The following is an 18,804-nucleotide window of genomic DNA, read 5'->3' on the forward strand; positions in this document are numbered from 1 at the left end:
AAAAATCATTTTGAGGACTTTGTTATTACTTATATCTCTGTAGGATGTTAAACAAGTTGCTGTCCCTCCTGTCTTGTAAATAGAGGGGGGGGAATATCCACCAATATGTATTTAGAAACATCATTCTGCATGCTCAGTGGTCACGCCTGGTGGTGCTTGAGGACCATAGGTAGTGCTGGGGATCGAGCTGGAGTGTGCCATGTGCAAGACTGGCACCTGAACCCCTGACCACTTTCTCCAGCCTTGACACTCTATTTTAACAATCACTCTATTGAATGCTATTGAACATTAATATGAATAAATGGGGGCTGGGGCGACAGCACAGCTGTTGGGCATTCGCTTTTCATGTGGCAGACCCAAGTTCAATTCCTCCACCCCTCTCGGAGAGCCTGGTAAGCTACTGAGAGTATCGAGCCCAAGCGGCAGAACCTGGCAAGCTATCCATGCATATTGGACATGCCAAAAACAGTAACAACAAGTCTCTCAATGAGAGACGTTACTGGTGCCCGCTCCAAATAGATGAGCAACGGGATGACAGTGATGAATAAATGATTTTATTCATAAAAACATTAAATCTGTATAAAACTAAATAATAATTATTTCCACATTTACAGAGAGGTAAAATAGAGGAGATGCTAGCATTTCAGAACTGTTCAAGATAACATTCCCAAAATCAAATGCGCTGGGTTTTCTTTAACTCATCAACTAAGGAAATGCCCATAACTAAATTTCAAAATAATCTACTATTAGTAATAATAATTATATTATATTTTGTGTATAATGTTTGAACAAAATAACTGTGTTTGGTATAAAGAGGAGAGATGGGGAATTATCAATCTCTTGATGCCCCCATCTGCTCTAGGGACTGGAGGCATTTTTCAAGAATTGAATTCACACATCTTAAGAGGGAAACTAGCACACTGCATGTGTAAACTATTGCTATAAATAATAACTTACTTATAGTGTAAGCTATAAGTGTAAGCTATTGCTATCATCACTGCTGTTGTTATTGCTATTCATATTCTGTATTGAATTAAAGTTGTGGCAGAAAGTCTGACTCAAGCACAATTCAAACTTATGTATTTAGACATAAACAAATGGGACTACATTAAACTAAGAAGCTTCTGCATCTCAAAAGAAATAGTGACCAAAATACAGAAAGAGACTACAGAATGCAAAAAAATATTTAGTCAATACACGTTTGATATGGGGTTAATAGCTAGGATATACAAGACACTAGCAGAATTGTACAAGAAAAAAAACCTCTAAACCCATCAAAAAATGAAGAGAAGAAATGAACAGAAGCTTCCTCAAAAAAGAAATACAAATGGTCAAAAGGCACATAAAAAAATGCTCTACATCACTAATCATCAGGTAGATGCAAATCAAAACAACAATGAGATACCACCTCACACCACAGAGACTGGCACACATCAAAAAGAACAAGAACAACCACTTCTGACTCGGATGTGGGGAGAAAGGGACTCTCATTGTTGGTGAAATGCTGACTGGCCCAGCCTTTTTGGAAAACAATATGGGCACTCCTTAATAAACTAGAAATTGAGCTACCATACAACCCAGCAATACCACATCTGGGAATATACCCTGGAGGTACAAAAAACCACAATACAAATGACATCTGCACCTGTAGTTCATTGCAGCACTGTTCACAATAGCCAGAATATGGAAACAATTGGAGTACCTGAAAACAGAGAGCTGGCTAAAGAAACGTTGGTACATCTACCCAATGGAATACTATGCAACTGTTAGGAAAGATAGTCATGAAATTTGCTTATAATGGATGGTCATGGAGAGTATCATGCTAAGTGAAGTGAGTCAGAAAGAGAGGGACAGACAGAATGACTGCACTAATTTGTGGAATATAAAATATCATAACATGAGACTAACACCCAAGGATAGTAGACACAAGGGCCAGGAAGATTGCTCCATAGTTGGAAAATGCCTTTTGAGCTGGGGGAGAAGGCAGCTGGAATAGAGAAGAGATCACCAAGACAATGATGGTTGGAGGGATCTCTCTGCATGGGACATGTATGCTGAAAGTAGATAAAGGACCAAACATGATGGTCTCTCATTATCTGTATTGCAAACTATAATGCCCGTAAGTAGAGAGAGTAAGAGGGAAACTGTCTGATATAGAGGCAGGGGGAGAGTAGGGTTGTGGGGGATGGATACTGGGGACATTGGTGGTGGAAAATGTACACTGGTGGAGGGAATGGGTGTTCAATCATTGTATGACTGAAACTCAAACATGAAAGCTTTGTAAGTGTTGCTCATGGTGATTTAATTTAAAAAAATCTTATGTATTTAGTTCATCACTTAAAACAGACAGCATCACTCTCTACAGTTTTTCCTCTATTGGGCTTTTATAATTTTATAAAGGTGCAGACTAAAAAATTTTAGAAGGCATCAATTAGACATGCTAAATATTTTAATTTCTTCTTTATGCATTCTCCAAAATGGTTCTCTGGCTATTTCTGAACTTGACTTTAACAGAAGATGCATTCATGCCAATATCAAACTGGCATTATTTTTTCCTTTTCATTGTTGCGGTTCAATTTGTTTTCCAGGCAGCTCCAAAGGAAATTGGCAAAATAATCAGTGAAACAAGCCAAATTTCACTTCCTAGATCTGCTTTTCAGTTCTGCAAATCCTAATTCTGCACATATGCAGTGTAAATCTGATTCAGAAATTGAGGATTAAACAGTATGCCCTAATATTTTTGAGGATAGAAAGAGAAGCAAGGGTGATGAAAGGGTGGTGGGTGATGGTAAGAAATAGTTTCTGGGCACAATAGTTAGCCATGCAGATAACAAGCAACGTGATTACTAGTCACCAATAAACATACTGTAGCCAGAAACTGTGGCTGTTGAAATCAATGATTCCATTAAGGGCTTTGGGGACCCCAGATCCTGGTCTGTGAGTGAGACCAGGACAGGGTGCAATGGAAAGGAAGTTGGATGGTGATTCTGCTTGTTCCTGAGGAAGTCAGCAAAGAACATTAGTCATTAAGCAAGTGTCTAAGTTCTCCCTCCTACTCTTTCACCCCACCTCTCAAGAGGGGAGCACATTCAGGTGGAAGACTGGTGTGAGTCTGAGAAATCAAGTCCAGTGTCTGGCACATCGCTGTTCAATAAATAATAGCTATTTGATCTTGAGACTCATAAAATAAGCTCACAATTTTTAATCATATTTACTCCTAATACACCTCATATTAAAAAATTAGAGTGTGGGGGGTATTGGGACCACACTTGGTAGTGCTCGAAGGCAACTAGCAGCTCTGTACTGGGGGTCATTTCTGACAATGCTTAGGGACCATGTGGTACCAGGGTTCAAAAACAGGCCTCTAGCATCTGCTCCTTTCCATTTAGCTGCCTCTCTGGACCAAGGAAACTTATCTGAACAGCATAAACCAGGGGGTGAGGGAAAGAACTCAAGGACTGGAGAATGCGCTTCACACGTATCAGTGTCGCACATTGCCAAGGTCTGCCAAGTATGCTTCCTTCCAAATAAAGACACCGCTGCTTTAGAGGTAGATTAAATTAATACATTCCATTCTAGCCAGGGTTAGCCATGTGGCTCATTGTAGAGCACTTGACTTATATGCACAGGACCTGGCTTCATTTCCTGGCATTGCAAATAAGTAAATAATAAATAAAAATATAACTATTATGGTTTTATTGATCTTAGTATCTATCACATTTCCACCAAACCGAGTTAAATCTAGCCCCCATATTTTCTAGAATCTTCCCCAATATATCTTATTAAAGCCCAAAATATAAGTATCTTTACACACATAAGTGCTTTTAGTCTAGCTTTTATCAGAGCTTTTCCTTAATGTATGTGTTTCTATAATTGAGGTATTGTGGTTACAATCATGTTAAAGTTGATGCTTTTGGCATACAAAGCTACTGCCCCTCCATCACTAATAGTACCCAAGGTCTGCCACCACCATCCTCATGTAAATTCTCATCTCCCTCTTCCTTCCCCACCCTACTCTCTGCCCCCATGACTGTGAATCTCAGTACAGTAGTCAAACACCAAGATTTTGTCATCAATGAATACTGCACATTACCTAGAGCTGTTTCTTTATATTGCACACGTGAGAGAGATCATCTGAATACTCTAACTTAGTTCAGTTAGCTTGATCCCTTCTAGCTCTTTTCTTAGAGATGAATAGCATTCCCTGCATATATATATAGAGAGAGAGAGAGAGAGAGAGAACTACACTGCATAAATATACATATGTGTGAGTGTGTGTCTGTGTGTGTATATAAACAGTTTTTTTTTTTAACTTGCAACCTCGTGCATGCGGAAAAGGTGATTTATGCTGCCAAGTCATCTTCCAGGCCCTAGTTTGTTTGTTGTTTAATTCACTCATCTGATTTTGGATATTTTAGATCTCTGTTAATTTTGTTAATTTGGAAAATGGTACTGCAATGAACACAGCTGTGTGTATATCTTTCTGAGTTCATGGTACTAGAGATACATGCCTAGTAGTAGACTGACTCACTGGATCATACAGGAGGCACATTTCTAATTTTTTGACAAGTCACCATACTATTTTCCAACAAGGCTAATCCAGATAATATTCCTACCAGCAGTAAAGAGGATTCCTTTGACACCACATCGCTGCCATCACTAGCTGTTTCCAGTCTCTCTGACAGATGGCAGTCCTAGCTAGCATGGGTAGCTGTTTGGTTTGCATTTTTCTGATATCAGTGAAGATGAACACTTTTCCTTGTGCCCATTGTTCATCTATTTGTCCTCTTAAAGGAAGAATCTATTCATCTCCTCTCCCCATTTTATGATGGGTTTGTTTCCTTTTCTGTGGCCGAGCTGTTTGCCACACATGCTTTATATATCATGGATATTATTCCTTTGTCAGATGTGTCACATTATTTTCTCCCATCCAGGACGGCATCTTCTCATTTTCATCCTGCTTTCTTTTACAGACAATCCATGACATTTTTTGACTTTAGAGCAGGAAAGACTAACTATCTCATTGGAGAAGTTTTTCATCCAGATTTCAGCTCAAAGTTGCTGACTAAAATTCCCGAGACTTGGAAAAGCCAATAAGAATCTGAGGTGAACTCAGCCTCTGAAGTCCTGGAGACTTGTTTGCTCTCTTGAGGCGGAGGGGGGGGGGCGGGGGGTGTGCCAACAATAGCACAGATTAGGGAAACATTTCCTGCAGACAGTGTGATAACTGAGCAGGACCCGGAAACGCCTCTGGGTCCCTGGTGTTTCTCTCTCCTAGGGAGCTGGAGAAGAGTTCAAAAAGTAACCTGGGCTCTGGCCCTGGGTTTCCAAAAAGTCAGAGGTCCAGTAAACACCAGAAAGTTATGCTAATACAGCCCACAGACTTCCACTCCCCCCGCAAAAGATAAATAAAATCAGGTTTCATCCCATCCACCCAGGCAAATACGCACAAATTTCACCAGGGCCCAAATCATTCTTGTTTCTACTCCTGAATCAGCTACTTGATTTTAGTTTTGTCTCTTTCTGGGCTTTCTTCTCTTTCTCCTTGTTTTCCTGATGAGTTGTAAATTGTAGTGACTCCAATACTGCGTTCCTGTATCAGAACCATCCCTAAGCCAACACAAAATAGAATCTTTGTGTTGAATCCCCTCTCTGGGCTGATGGGTGCACAGTCAGATGATGAGAACTTGCTTTTGTCTCTTTCATTTATGCAAGAAATTGGTGAGTTTCTGCCAACACTGGCTGAAGAACATTAATACATGTTAAACATAGTGTCCAACAATTCTAGTAATATTTCATTTCAGAGAATCCATTCATGACCTAGCTCCAGAAAGAGACCAGGTGTAGAAAAATGCCTCTTACCCAGTTATGCTATGTACATTTCCTTAGATTGAACTTCCCCCCAAAAGAATACAGAATGGAGTAACCTCAATTTTAAAAGATTATACTTTGTTCTTTGCTTTGGGACCACAACTGGCAGTGCTCAGGGGTTACTCTGCACTGAGGCATTACTCCTGGCAGTGCTTGGGGGTCCACATAGGATCCACATAGGATGCCCGAGATCAAACCAAGATTGGCCCTGTACAAGACAAGCATCCTCCCCAGTGTACTATCTCTCAGGCCCCAAAATAACACTTATTTAATAATGTGTACACTACTACTGTTTTTTTAAGCCTCCCAAAATAAAATCAGGTGCAAACAAATGAAAACAAATAACCTAAGTATGTATTTGTCGTCTTGAAGGGAATGTGAGACAGACATGGAAGTCACTATTACAAAACTGCTATAGACTAAAGAGAAAAGTGGCTGAAAGTAGAGAAAATTACATCTCAAAGTCAAATTCCCAGTATGAATTGCTGGGAATTCCAAGTACAAGAAAACAAAAGGTCACCTGGAAAAGAGAGAAGGCATGAGAAGGTGAGACGCAGATGGGAAACAGACATCTCTCTGCTCAGGGCCATGGAACACAGGAAGAGGACAGCAGCGACAGGACAGGTGAGAGCTTCTGGATGCCACATAAAGACGTTATGTTAGTTATCTGGTAGGAAATGAGAGTCCCTCGGGGTGTTCTAGAACATGCTGATCACAGGGGCTAAGTTTGTCTGTGGGGCCAGAGAGAAAGAACAGGGATTAAGACATTGCCTTGAGGATGGCAGGCCCATGTTCAATTCCCAGGACCATGTCATCTCCTAAGTACGTCAGAAGTGACTCCTGAGCACAGAGGTGAAAGTTGTCCCGGAAAACCCCTAGGTGTGAAACCCAAATCCAGTAACATCAAATAAAAACCTCAAAGATGTAGAGTATGTCCGTCTAAAAGCTGGCCACGCTGGAGGGGGTGATTCTGGAAGCAGGCGGTTAGGAATGCCTGTTCCCCACTAAAACAGCTCTCACCCCCAGCAAGGGTCAGCTCTTTCCATTTCATAGTTCGGTAAGAGAAGTGCTTTAAAAAGTTATTTTAATTTTCAATACACTGTGAAGGAATATTAATGGAACCCCAAAACCAGTCAAATCTGGGGGTAAGCAGGATGGAAGACAACAGGACTTGAGGTTCTGAGGCAGGCAGAGAGATAGGAGAGGACCATGGCAACAGAACTCCTGAGAAGCCATAAATCCAATCGTCCCAAACTGCAAGGATTAGGGCCTAGGTCTGATAAGATCTCCCAGCACCAGTACAGTTCCAGAGAAGGCTGGAGCCCCCTCTGAGAGATGGTTCAGCAGGAACAAAGGCCAGGAGAGGAATTTCAAAGAAGACCATCAACCACTCCCAACTGTATCTATCCCTCTAGCAAAGACCGTGGCAAAGAACCCTTACCTAGCTAGAAAGCCCCATGGGGGTAGGTTGGAGAAACTCTATACAAGCATATTTGAACAAAGGAAGGACATGCATATGCTGCCCAAGCCCATGTGCTACTTGTACCCACGTGGCCAAGCACATTTGGTGCCCAAGCACATGTGTCACCCATACTCCCCTCTTGAGATGTGGACTTTCATGCTTTCATATCTAATGCTGTGATGTGTGTAGGGGCTCTCTCTATATTTGAAGAAGCCCGCGTCCCCCCTTGAGCATATTACACTCTCTCCCTTGGCCTTCCCTCCTTCCCCTTTCTAAAAGCCTCCAAATAAAATCTGTTTTCCCTTCACCACTCATCTATTCCTGAAATTCTTTGCTGTGAGGCAAGACAAGAACCTGGCGACCCTGGGTAAGGCCTAGGACTGGCTTTCCTTTCCTGCAAAGAGCAAACCCTTGCTCCATCCTGAGTCCGAGTCTTCCCAGCCGGTCCGGGGTAGCAGAGGGTGACCAAACGAAAGTGACCGTCTCCCTCCTCCCTGCCTCACATAAGTCACCCGTGGAGGCCACTGACTTCAGTTCTAGGGCAGAGCTTGGGTTGCCCCTGCTGCTGTGGCAGAATTTTGTTTGATCAGCTTGAACATTTTGGTGCTAATGGAAGGCCTATGACTTCCTGTGAGACCTAAATCCTTGGCTGCATGATACCTCTGCCTTGTGTCCAAGAGTGACAAAAGTACCCGATTCCCTGTTTGGGAAGCAACCCCATCTCTGTCACCCTGACACTACTACCAAACTACCACATCTCTGACCTTGTGACCTCTGTGTTCAAAACACCTCAAGTACCCTTCCACTCAAGTCAACAGAACAATCACATTCCCTGTGTCTAAAGACACTGTTAAATGCATTGGCTGCAGATTGATTGGTTGACACGTATTGATAATGCATCTTCCATGCAGAGGCCAGGTGAATCCTTAGAACCCTTCTCCACTCTGGTGCTAGAGTCGCCTCACAATGCTAGCTCAAGAGATGGCACCTGCTTGCAACCCCAGCTGCCATTTTCCAGGATGCAAATATGTTGTACCCTCTGCCCCCAGTTTAGGAGACTCTACTGCCATGTCCACAAGCCCTAGAGCAACTTTATATATAAAATAGATATAAAAACCCATGATCCTACTTTGCTTTCTTTTCATAGCCTTACCTGTGAGGTATGTCTGCTCATGTATCTCTGTGATGCTCAAGAGTTCGGCATTCTGTTGCTGGCAACTCCTTCTTGCCTGGTGCCAAGTTAAAGCAGATTTGGAGTTTATCTGGTAGGAAAGACTTGTCAATGGGTCTCTATGCCATAAGTTTTCACTGCCCTCAACTGCAAAAGAAGACAAATGGGATTGGCTGAATTATGCATGAAAAAGACTTTTCATGATCAAACACTCGTAGAAACATTAGAAACATTACTATCACAATCTCCTCTCTCTCTCTCCTCTCTCTCTCTCCTCTCTCTCTTTCTCTCTCTCTCTCCCAAATAGTTTCCAAGTGCCTATTGAAAAGTCTTCACTCCTGAAATGGAGACTTTTCAACAGATCATTGCTTCTGGTCTCTTTATGAGTCTTTAAAAAAATAGTCAAAGGGAGGCATCATCTCCCTCTCTTTTTCTGTTGTGTGTTTGGGATCAGGTTGATCAGGAAGTGAAACATACACAAAGACTAGGTAATAAAGAGACACCAGACAAACTTCCTTAATCTAGTTGAAAAACAAAGGGTGAGGGAGAGAATAGAAATAGATGCCCTTTTGCTGGGAGTAGAGGTGTTCTAGTTTGGTGAAGGATACAGTCAGTAGAGGGCAAGGTCAGGGATTCCTTCTTCAGAATATTCTAGACCAACATCTAAGCCCTCTCACTCACAGTCTGACCTCAGTTAAACTGTAAACTGCAAATCCCATTTTCTCATCTCTAAATATATTACATATAGGTAACTCCTGGCAAGGGCAGATACTGTCGGAATTTTTTTTTTCAGGTTAACTAAAAAATCCTTATGATTTTTAACTTAGATTCTGCTTTGCTATTTGAGGATTCCCTATATATTCTGTAAGTTTGGGATATATTTTCTAAAAATACATACTCTAATCTAGAGAGGTAACACTTACTTATAGACCTTTGCATATAAGATGGTAGAAAATTAGTAATCAAGTGGGCTGATTTCCCAAACCATTTAGGGGTCCCTCTTCTCACGAAAAGAAAAGAGGAGAAAACTATATAAAATCTCAAATTTTCTGAGATATTGTCAACTTGCCAAACAACTGGGTAGTTTCCCATCAGCTCATACTCTATGCAGTCACAGTTTCTTGTATCTGATAAGGAAGATAGTAGAGACCTTTTCATACCTTTTATGATATGAAACTTGTGGGTACACCCAAGAGGAAGAAAAATATAGTAAAATTTCAGCAATAACACAGGCATGTCGAATATGTCTTAAACAATTAAGAAAGAACTATAAAAATGGGTTGAACTAGAAATGTTTACATTTTAATGACCATGGCCAGGGACCTTCCCGGGTTAATATCCAAACTGATTCTTCTCCATGAACTTGAGATCTTTCGAATGAGATAGCTTTTGAGCATGTTTTAAATATTCTTAGGAACTTGAGGGTTTTGTTGATAAGATAGTAGAAAACATAATATGTTTTCAGAAAAGGGATTTTCTTACTCAGGGATGGAAGAAAGGAACATGAGTAACAAAGAAAAAAATTCAACCTGACTTTCAAGAAATTGATTCCAAAATGAAATTTTGAGTTTTCATTTCAAAATCAAGGAATTAAAATGTACTCTCAAGATATGTACGGTTTTGCTGACTGTGTTCAAGTCTTCAAAATAAACCAGAATAACCAAAGTAGAAAACTAAAGTTGCTAACTATGGGGAATTGAGAGAGAGGGATATTTTCCTTTTCCTGTTTTCATGACACTTGAAAATAAGTCTAAATAGAAGGAAAGCATTACAATAAACAATGCAGGCCAAGGAAGAGAATAGAGTGTATTTGGAGCCTTGTTTTCCTGTATTGACTCTGCTAGTTAAGACACATAAAATAAAATGTCCTTTCAACGGAAGACCAAAACCTGGAAAGTGAGATGAATCTGAGTCATAACAACACTTTTCAAAAAAGTATCAAGTACATGATGCACTTAAAAATTGTCATCAGATTTTCAGCATTATTTTACTTTCACATTTAACAAGAAAAATACACTATCTTGTTCTATGTACATCAAGTGGGTCCGAAAGACATAAGGATTGAAAGATTATTCTAGGGGCTTCCTCTCCAACATCTATCAAAGTTAGGGGTTTTCTCTGTGATTAGACTTGTCACTTGTATCCCATCTAATGACTTCAAATCAAGTGTTCTTTTCATAGCTGCTTTTTTCAGGCTGGGATTGTAGCTCGGTTGTAGAGTACATGCCTTGTATGTGTGAGGCCTGGTGTGTTCCAACACCACCAACACAAATAACAAAACAACTGCTTTGTCCACACAACCAAAATGGAATCGCTGTCATTGGACGCGGAAACCCATATCCTCAGACATTCCCGGACAGCAGATGTAAAGGAAAAAGATATTCTTCAATCACTGCAGAACAAGCATTGCTTTGTTTTAGAGTAAAATCACTCCTTTTTTTCCTCAGGGGAGAAAAAAGACTTCTGGTGACATAGATCATTCCTTTAAAAATTGGTCTGGGAGAGGTGATAACATTTACTTCACCCAAGAATGAGAGAGGAGTATCACCAGGCACACAAAGCCGTGAGGCTTCGAGGGCATTCACCCAGAATGAGGAACTGTCCAGAGAAGAGACTGATAACCACCGCTGGGATTGAGAAATCAAGCGTGCCACAGCGGGAAAAACTTCAGGGTCTAGCCATCACCAATGCTAAATGAGCATGCCTGTGTAGGATTCTGACTTTAATTTGTGGTGGCTGTTGATGCGTGCTCCAGAAAGTTTAGCTCCAGAATGATGCAGGAAGCCTCCCACCCACCCCAGACTGCCTTTCCTGGCTCTTCCCTGAGCCAACTCCCTGCCCTGTGCCAGTAGTGGAAAGGGGTTGAGCACTGGCAGAAACCAGTGCTGCTGGGATGTACGAAACTTGAAGGGACTGGAAGTTAGAGCTATGGGCCGAGAAGCTAGCTAGCCCAGAGAGTTAGGCACTTGTCTAAAACACAGTCAATCTGGGTTTGATCTCCTGTGTGTTGGATCCCACATATGGCTGGGTGTGGCCCCCAAACCAAAAAAATGTTTAAAAATACAATATTTTGAAGGAAAAAGAGAAGTTTAGGGAGCAAGAGTGAGGAAGAGCTGGCAGGAGAAAGAGGAAAAGAAAAAGAACTCTTGCTTTTCTTTCTTCAGTTCCCACCCAATCACCCAGCACAAATGTTCTCCTCCCCAGAGCTGCTGTACTTTATACCTCTATAACTTTTATAGGATTTTGAGCATGGAAAGAATAAGGGCTCTTAGGTTCTGGTGCCTTCCCATCCAATATGATGAAGCAATACCACTCACTTTGCATTATTGCAATCACAATTAAAATAGTCTGTAAAAAATGTAGAGATAAGTACCAGGAGGATTACTCCAGAGCTTAGAAGCTGGCCTCAGATGCTGGGGAAGAAGGCAGCTCAGATAGAGAAGGGACCATCAAGTAAAGGGTGCTAAGATGGCCCATTCGGGATGGAAGATGCGGGCTGAAAGTAGACTATTGACTGAACATGATGGCCATTTAATACCTCTACTGCAAACCACAACACCCAAAAGGAGAGAAAGAGAGCAAAAAAGAATGCCCTGCCACAAAGGCGGGGTGGGGTGGGAGGAGGTTGGGGTGGGGGTGGTGGGAGGGATGCTGGGACCATTGGTGGTGGAAAATGGGCACTGGTGGAGGGACAGGCACTCAACTATTGTATGACTGAAATGCAAGCATGAAAGTTTGTAAGTTTGTAACTGTACCTCACAGTGATTCACTAATAAAATTTTTTTAAATGGTCTGTAAAAGAAAAATAAAATTGTTTGGGCTGGAGAGAGTGCCCAATGGGCTAAGTGCAGGCTTTGCACGGTGTTCAATTGCTGGCACCACGTGGTCCCCTGAGGACTGCCAGGAACAAACCCTAAGCACAGAGCCAGGCCGAGTCTCTCGGCACCCACAAGGTGTGGCCCAAACACCTTCCCCACTAAAGACAATGAAAGTTGTAAAAACCCTCCAAGTATGGAAAGAACCCAATTCCATTGATCCATAGGAGTGCAAAATGAAGTGACAGATAAACAGAAGAAGAGTGTCATGGGCTGTCATCTCTGCAATGACACAAGATTGAGGTACCCTTCATATCTCTCTGCCCATCAACTGCATGCTTGGGACGTCGCTGAAGTGCTATTTTTGGTCTAAAGCTGAAATGATTGTTGGGGGTTGAGGAATGACCACGCCTACTTCTGGGCCTGAGCACACAGTGAAGCATTTCTAGTGCGAGGTGTTCCATCGTCTTAGAAAACACTTATTGAAGAGTAGTTGATGGAAACAATGGCGTTATCCACTGCCTCCGGCAGAGATCTCTGGTCAGTTCATCAGCCCACATGAGCCACCTTCTCCATACTAAAGAGAGACAATGGCATGTGAAGAGCAGCTTGCAGTGAGGTAGAAAATAATGAATGTGAAAGAAACTTTGGGACAAATAAAACCTTCTAGGGGCAGAGAGAGAGAGGGAGGGAGGGATGGAGGGAGGGAGCACAGGGGCTATAGCTCTCATGTGGTCCACGTGATTTCGGATGGGTTGCCATCCCAAGTGGACCCTGAGTATGGCTGTGTGTGAGCCAACCTCCTCCACCCCCAAAAAAGACAGGACCAAAAAGGGGGGCAGAGAGGTGGTACAGTGGGCAGGGCGCTTTTCTTGCACTTGGTCAACCCAGGTTTGACCCGCTGCACCCCGTAGGATCCCCCCAGAGCACTGCCAGGAGTAGGCCCTGGGCACAGAAGGATGTGCTCCAGCACGTTTTAGCGAAGTGCAAAGTCTCATCACGGCAGTGCACTTAAACACGCCAACATGCTCCCGACGACAACCTTACTTACACTTCAAGGGGCAGAATCCAAAGAGCTTGTCGGCGTCGTAATCTGTCGTGGTCCCGCACCAGAGCCAGCCGTCGGGTCGGCCCGCACTTGTGCAGTCTCCGTACCATTTGTTCTCGAACTTGAACGGGAAGGTGCACGTGGCCCCGTTGGCATTGCCCAGCAGCGTGTACATGGCTGGAAGACACAGGCCGGAGAGCACTCAGAGTGCGAGTGATGGGCACTGCCCACTAGCAGCCCTGGCCTCTCCCGCATTCCCGCATCCCTCGAGATACAACTGAGCTACACTGAGGACGCCACAAGCTCGCGACCCCATCAAGAAGCCCAACCTGTGGGAAAACACCAGCCAGTCTGCAAAATCTCCAGGCAGTGGCAAGCAGTCGGACTCTAGAATGACCACTGCCTCCCCAGCCTTTCTACCCAGCAAGCGACGAGCATCCCCGCCCTCCTGGACAGTACAGGGCCCTTCTCTGCGCATTCTGCAGTGAGAGAAGCCCCAGTTAGGCATGCGCAGAACTTGGTCTGCACAGTTCCAGAAACCGCTGCTTGGACCTCTCTCTTGTTCCCAAAAGGCCTTAACGGTCACAGGCCAGATGTGCTTTCATCCCAGCTGGGAAAGCTGGAAACGTCCCTCCATGTCCCTTCTTGGAATGAGCTGGGACACTCTGTCCTCGGCAGCCCCCCTGGGTTCAGATGCAAACCCTCTCCCCTGTCTTCTCTCCAAGCCCTTTCTCTGCTGCCTCGGCTGTGTCTGGTGTAAGATCTACACCTGCATTATGTTCCGCAAATGTCTCAGGATAACGTCTTCCTGAGCTCTCTCACTCACTCTTCAATTCCTCTTCTCCCACCCCCTTCCTAGAGAAGGAAAGTGGCAAATGAATCACGTTACAGAGAGCTAAGCTCCTAGGAGCGGCTGCTCCACCAGGTTCCAGCCACCCTTGAAGACACAGTAATTTTGGAAATAGGTGACCTCTTGTCCCGGAAGGCAGAGACTTCCTCTGACACCATAACCTAGGGGCCCAACCTGCAGTGTGGCTGGCAGTTCGCCATTTGACTCAAGACGCGGCCTTGTGAAAGACTTTAAGTTCCTTTGTGTTTGTTTGGTTTATCCACCAGGGAAGGAAACTTTGTCTACGGGAAAACTAGATACTCTGACTTTATTTAACCTTGACAGTAAGAAGTCACATGAAAAAGAATGCCAAGGTTTCATAATAGATTATCTGAACATGTAACAAAAAGGGGGTGGGGGTGTTGTCCATAGATAATTTCTCCAGTAATAATATAAACCAAAAAAAGCAGTTGATTAAATTCACTTATCATTGCAGGTTACTGAAGAGACAGGACAGTGGGTGAGGCGCTTGCTTTGCACTTGCTGGCCTGGGTCCAAGCTCATGGACCCCAGCAGGTCTGCCAGGAGTGATGCTTCAGTGTAGAACCAGGCATGAGTCCTGAGAACTGTTGGGTGTAGCTCCCAAACCCTCCAAATTAAAATGAAATAAATTCACTTATCATCCCAATAGAATCATGTCAGATGGGAGATTTGGAATTTGGGATCTAAAACTAAAGTGGATGCTGTTTCTAGAAGTCGTAACCCATGATTTAAAATTTGTAACAAAAATAAGTAAATATTCATTTAGTCCCATTAATTCAAATGGTCTATCATTCCAGACTTTTAGCCACTCTTATTCCTTCTCTTGTTCTTGGGAAATGCAGAATAGTCCAAAACAAAGGCAATCAAAGGTTTAGTACAAGCAAAATAAGAATAAGTTATTTTCCTTGAATCAGTTTCCAACAATGATGAGAAGACTTTGACAGGAAGCCAAACATGTGGTTTCTTACCTTCATAACCTCGGGAGCATAAGTCATCCGTGGTCCCATAGATCTTCCACCTGCTCCATAAACCGGAGCCCTTGTACAGCATAATATTCTTCTCTTGTCTATTGCCATAGTTAAAATACAACTCTTCTCCCTTGATCCCAAAGAGGGTGTCATTTTTGCACTCCCACTTCTGGAGTTCACTGCTGGAATCACAGGCATACAGGGTGATTGCGACCCAATCCGATTTCGAGGGCACTCCCAAGCAGGACTTAAAGGCGAGGCTCATCAGTTGGTACTCAGACACCCATCGGAATTTCTGGGCTTCGCTGTCCTGGTTGCAGACGGCTGTATGGACGGCTGCGGGGCCTACAGCTTCCACACAGCGCTTGTGATCTTCATTGTAGATTAGAAAGTGCCTGGTGTCTGTTGGAGAGAGGATGCTCGGGTGAGTGCATGGGCCACTCTTTCTTGTTCCTAAAGAACTTACCACTCACAGGTCAAGGGGTCAAGGGAAGGATGTTGACCCAGCCCTGGACCAGCTCATTTCCCCCCAGGGGATTCTTGGATCTGGATAGAGTTTTTGCAATCTCTTTATTACAATCTCCTTTTGGGAGTTGTTACAAGTTCTTCCCTGCCTTTACCTCACACTCTGCTGTGGTTAATTTTACTCTAGAGATGATGTATTTAAAGAGGAAATATCCCATCTTCTCTTCTATTAAGGGCATCCCCATCTACCCAGAATCATTAGCCAAAAACTTGGCTATCCAATTTGGAGTTCCAGCTTTCCTTCCTTAGGTTGGATAAAAGCAGAATCAACTGGATTACCCTAAATATACTATGATGGCCAGTTTTATGTGACATGGGTAGGTCACTTAGCCAGCTATTTGGTCAGTCACCAGTCTAAGTGTGGCTTACTTTAATAGTAAGAATAATATTAAAGGGATCAGAGAGACGGTACAGCAGATAGGACACTTCCCTTGCATGCTGCTAACCCAGGTTCCATCCCAGCATCTCTTATGATCCCCTGAGCATCACTAGGAGTAATTCCTGAGTGCAGAGCCAGGAGAAACCCCTGAGCATCATTGGATGTGGTTCCCAAATAAGCAAACAAATGAGAATAACTTTTAAGTCAGTAGACTTTGAGTAAAGAAGATTACCCTACATACGATGGGTGGGACTCATCCCATTAGTTGAAGGCTTTAATAGAAAAAACAAATTAAAGTCCCTAGATGCCTTTCTGACTTGGGCTAAAATAGGAACTTTTTTCTGGTGCCCAGACTGCAAACTCACTCTGTAGACCATAGACTTGCTAGCTTCACAATTTCATGAAGCAACTTCTAAAAATAAATCTGTATATGTAGATAAATAGGCACAAAGAAAGTAGAGAAGACCTAGAGCTACAGATATCTAGCACTCTCTCTCTCACTCTCTCTCTCTTTCACACACACACACACACACTATCATGTCTTAATTCATTCTTTTCTCTCCATCTCCACTGCCACCAGTGTAAGCCATGTCACGTGGGCCTTGCTCTATTCTTACTCTCCTTGAAATGAAATTGTCAAAGTCAAAAAGAATTGATTTCCCAATTTCTAGGAGGAGATGGGTCTCCCTTGTCCAGACTCCAAATAACAAAAGCCAAATGCAATGGCCTGTTTCAACCACGCGCTCCATGAAAGAGTAATTTCCTTTTATTTCTGCAATCTCTTCCTGTGGGCACTTGGTTGGAAATTTTTTGATACCTGAATCTCACACTCCACCATGATTAAGTCAAAGCAGAAACGTCAGAGGTCAATGTACATTTGGGGAAGAAGTCATAAACTTCAATCTAGTATCCCAGATTAAAAATAACAGAAGGGCCTGTAGAGATAATGTAGCAAATGGGGTGCTTGCCTTGCACACAGATTCTCAGCACACGGGTGGTCCCCCAAGCCTCTCTGGGTATGATCCCCGAGCATAGACCCCTGAACACTGTGGGGGGAGGGGTGCACAAAACCAAAATCAAACCAGGAAGCAAAATATCCAGCAACAGAGGCATCAAGTACATCTAAAGCCTTTCAGTGATTCTATATTAAGGAATTCAATGTTCAACCTGTGTGTAATCTCCATGTGTCAGATGGGTATCGCATTCTGTTGTGAGATAGTTTCATTTTTCTTCTGCCTTTTTGGAGATGTTTTCTAGGTTGGAAGGAGGGTTTCCAGGTTTGTTGGGGTTTTTTGTTTGTTTGTTGGGGTTTTCTTTGTTGTGTTGAGTCTTTAGCTGCACCTGGCTACGTTCAGGACTTACTCCTATCACTCCCTGCAGTGCCTGGGGGACTGACCCTAGCAGTGGCAGATGTCCAACCTGGGTCAGCCAGTTGAAAGACAATCGCTCTGATTATCTCTCCTGTCCCAGAAGTTTTGGCTTTGACACCTACTGCTGCAGACTGACCCTCCCCCACCCCCACCATGTAACTACCCACATCCACCTCCCAGTCTACGAGAGAGCCAGGACCCAGCACACCCCCTTCTGCACTCAACTCCTGGTACTCCCCACGCTCCAGCTGCAGAGTTTTCTGTTCCTCTAACACTTCCTCCTGGCTTCCTCCCTCTAAGCTCAGGTGTGGGTTTTGGGGTGATTTATTTTTGGCTTTTTGAATCACACCCAGTGATGCTCAGTGCCTACTATCCTCGGGAAACCCTATGGGGTGGCCAGAGATCAAACCCAAGTTGGCCACGTGCAAGGCAAATGCCCTTCTAGCGGTACTATTGCTCTGTCCCCCACTCCCCCCGTGCTCTGCATTTTGGTGCTCTCTTCATCTCCCAAACGCTTGCCTCAGGGGTTCACTGCTTTGCAAACTGACTTGCACCTTTTCTCTTTAGCATCCTACATAAGGTTCACCACCAGTTGAAGAAATTACATACTGTACATTTCGCCTGGGGGGAGGGGGCTGTCTGTATTCCATTACTGGAACATAAGTTCTATGTTAAGAAATTTTTCTTTCTTTTGACAGAGTATTGCGCTCTCTCTGGGAGAAAACAAACATGAATTGGATGGTTAGTAATTAAATTAAATCTGGAGACTTCCCCCCACCCCACCCCTTGCCCCAGGAGCTCACAGAGGTTATCTGACTTAGTCACTGATTAGTGATTTGGGTCTATTTAATATCTTGTCCCGAATGCCTATTTTGTTTCTTTAGGGGTTTGTGCCTGGCAGTGTTTGTGGTTGCCCCGGTGGTACTCAGGGAACCACGCAGTGCTGGGGCTCGAACCTGAGATTCTGACAAGCATAGCCTGAGTCCCAGGCCCTTGAGCCACCCCTGGCTCCCCGAAGGTCTATTTTTACCCACAGGCATTTTATTCATGTTGGCACTTATGAAAGGACTGCTTGGAAATGCTGCTATTTCAATCCAAACTTATCTCGTCTCGTTTCCTTTATTTATCTTTGACATGGGCCAGCAGCGCAAATTCGATATTGCCTTTGCTGGACAATGGAGGGAAATGTAAAATTATCACTGTAGGGCTCCACATTCATCCATCATTCCTCTCTCCCACCAGCAGCTGGACACGAGGCCGCTCTCACCACTGCTACACACCGTGTCTTCCATTTCGATCACCCTCTTTGCTCTGAAAGTGAGCC

The 18,804-nt window shown here is 43.5% G+C and overlaps 1 protein-coding gene across 1 annotated transcript in view; it reads right to left on the minus strand.

The window, feature by feature from the left end:
- The window catches only part of MRC1 (mannose receptor C-type 1), a 110,833-nt gene that overhangs the window by 81,758 nt on the left and 10,271 nt on the right, over positions 1–18,804 (minus strand). Inside the window, exons 2-4 of the mRNA XM_055147082.1 lie at positions 15,207–15,608; positions 13,371–13,544; positions 8,487–8,651 (exon numbers count right to left, since the gene is read on the minus strand). Coding sequence (XP_055003057.1) covers positions 8,487–8,651; positions 13,371–13,544; positions 15,207–15,608 — 741 coding nt within the window. The remainder of the gene's footprint in view (positions 1–8,486; positions 8,652–13,370; positions 13,545–15,206; positions 15,609–18,804) is intronic.

The sequence above is a fragment of the Sorex araneus genome, chromosome 9 (assembly GCF_027595985.1).
Source record: "Sorex araneus isolate mSorAra2 chromosome 9, mSorAra2.pri, whole genome shotgun sequence".
In the NCBI taxonomy this organism is placed as follows: Eukaryota; Metazoa; Chordata; class Mammalia; order Eulipotyphla; family Soricidae; genus Sorex; species Sorex araneus.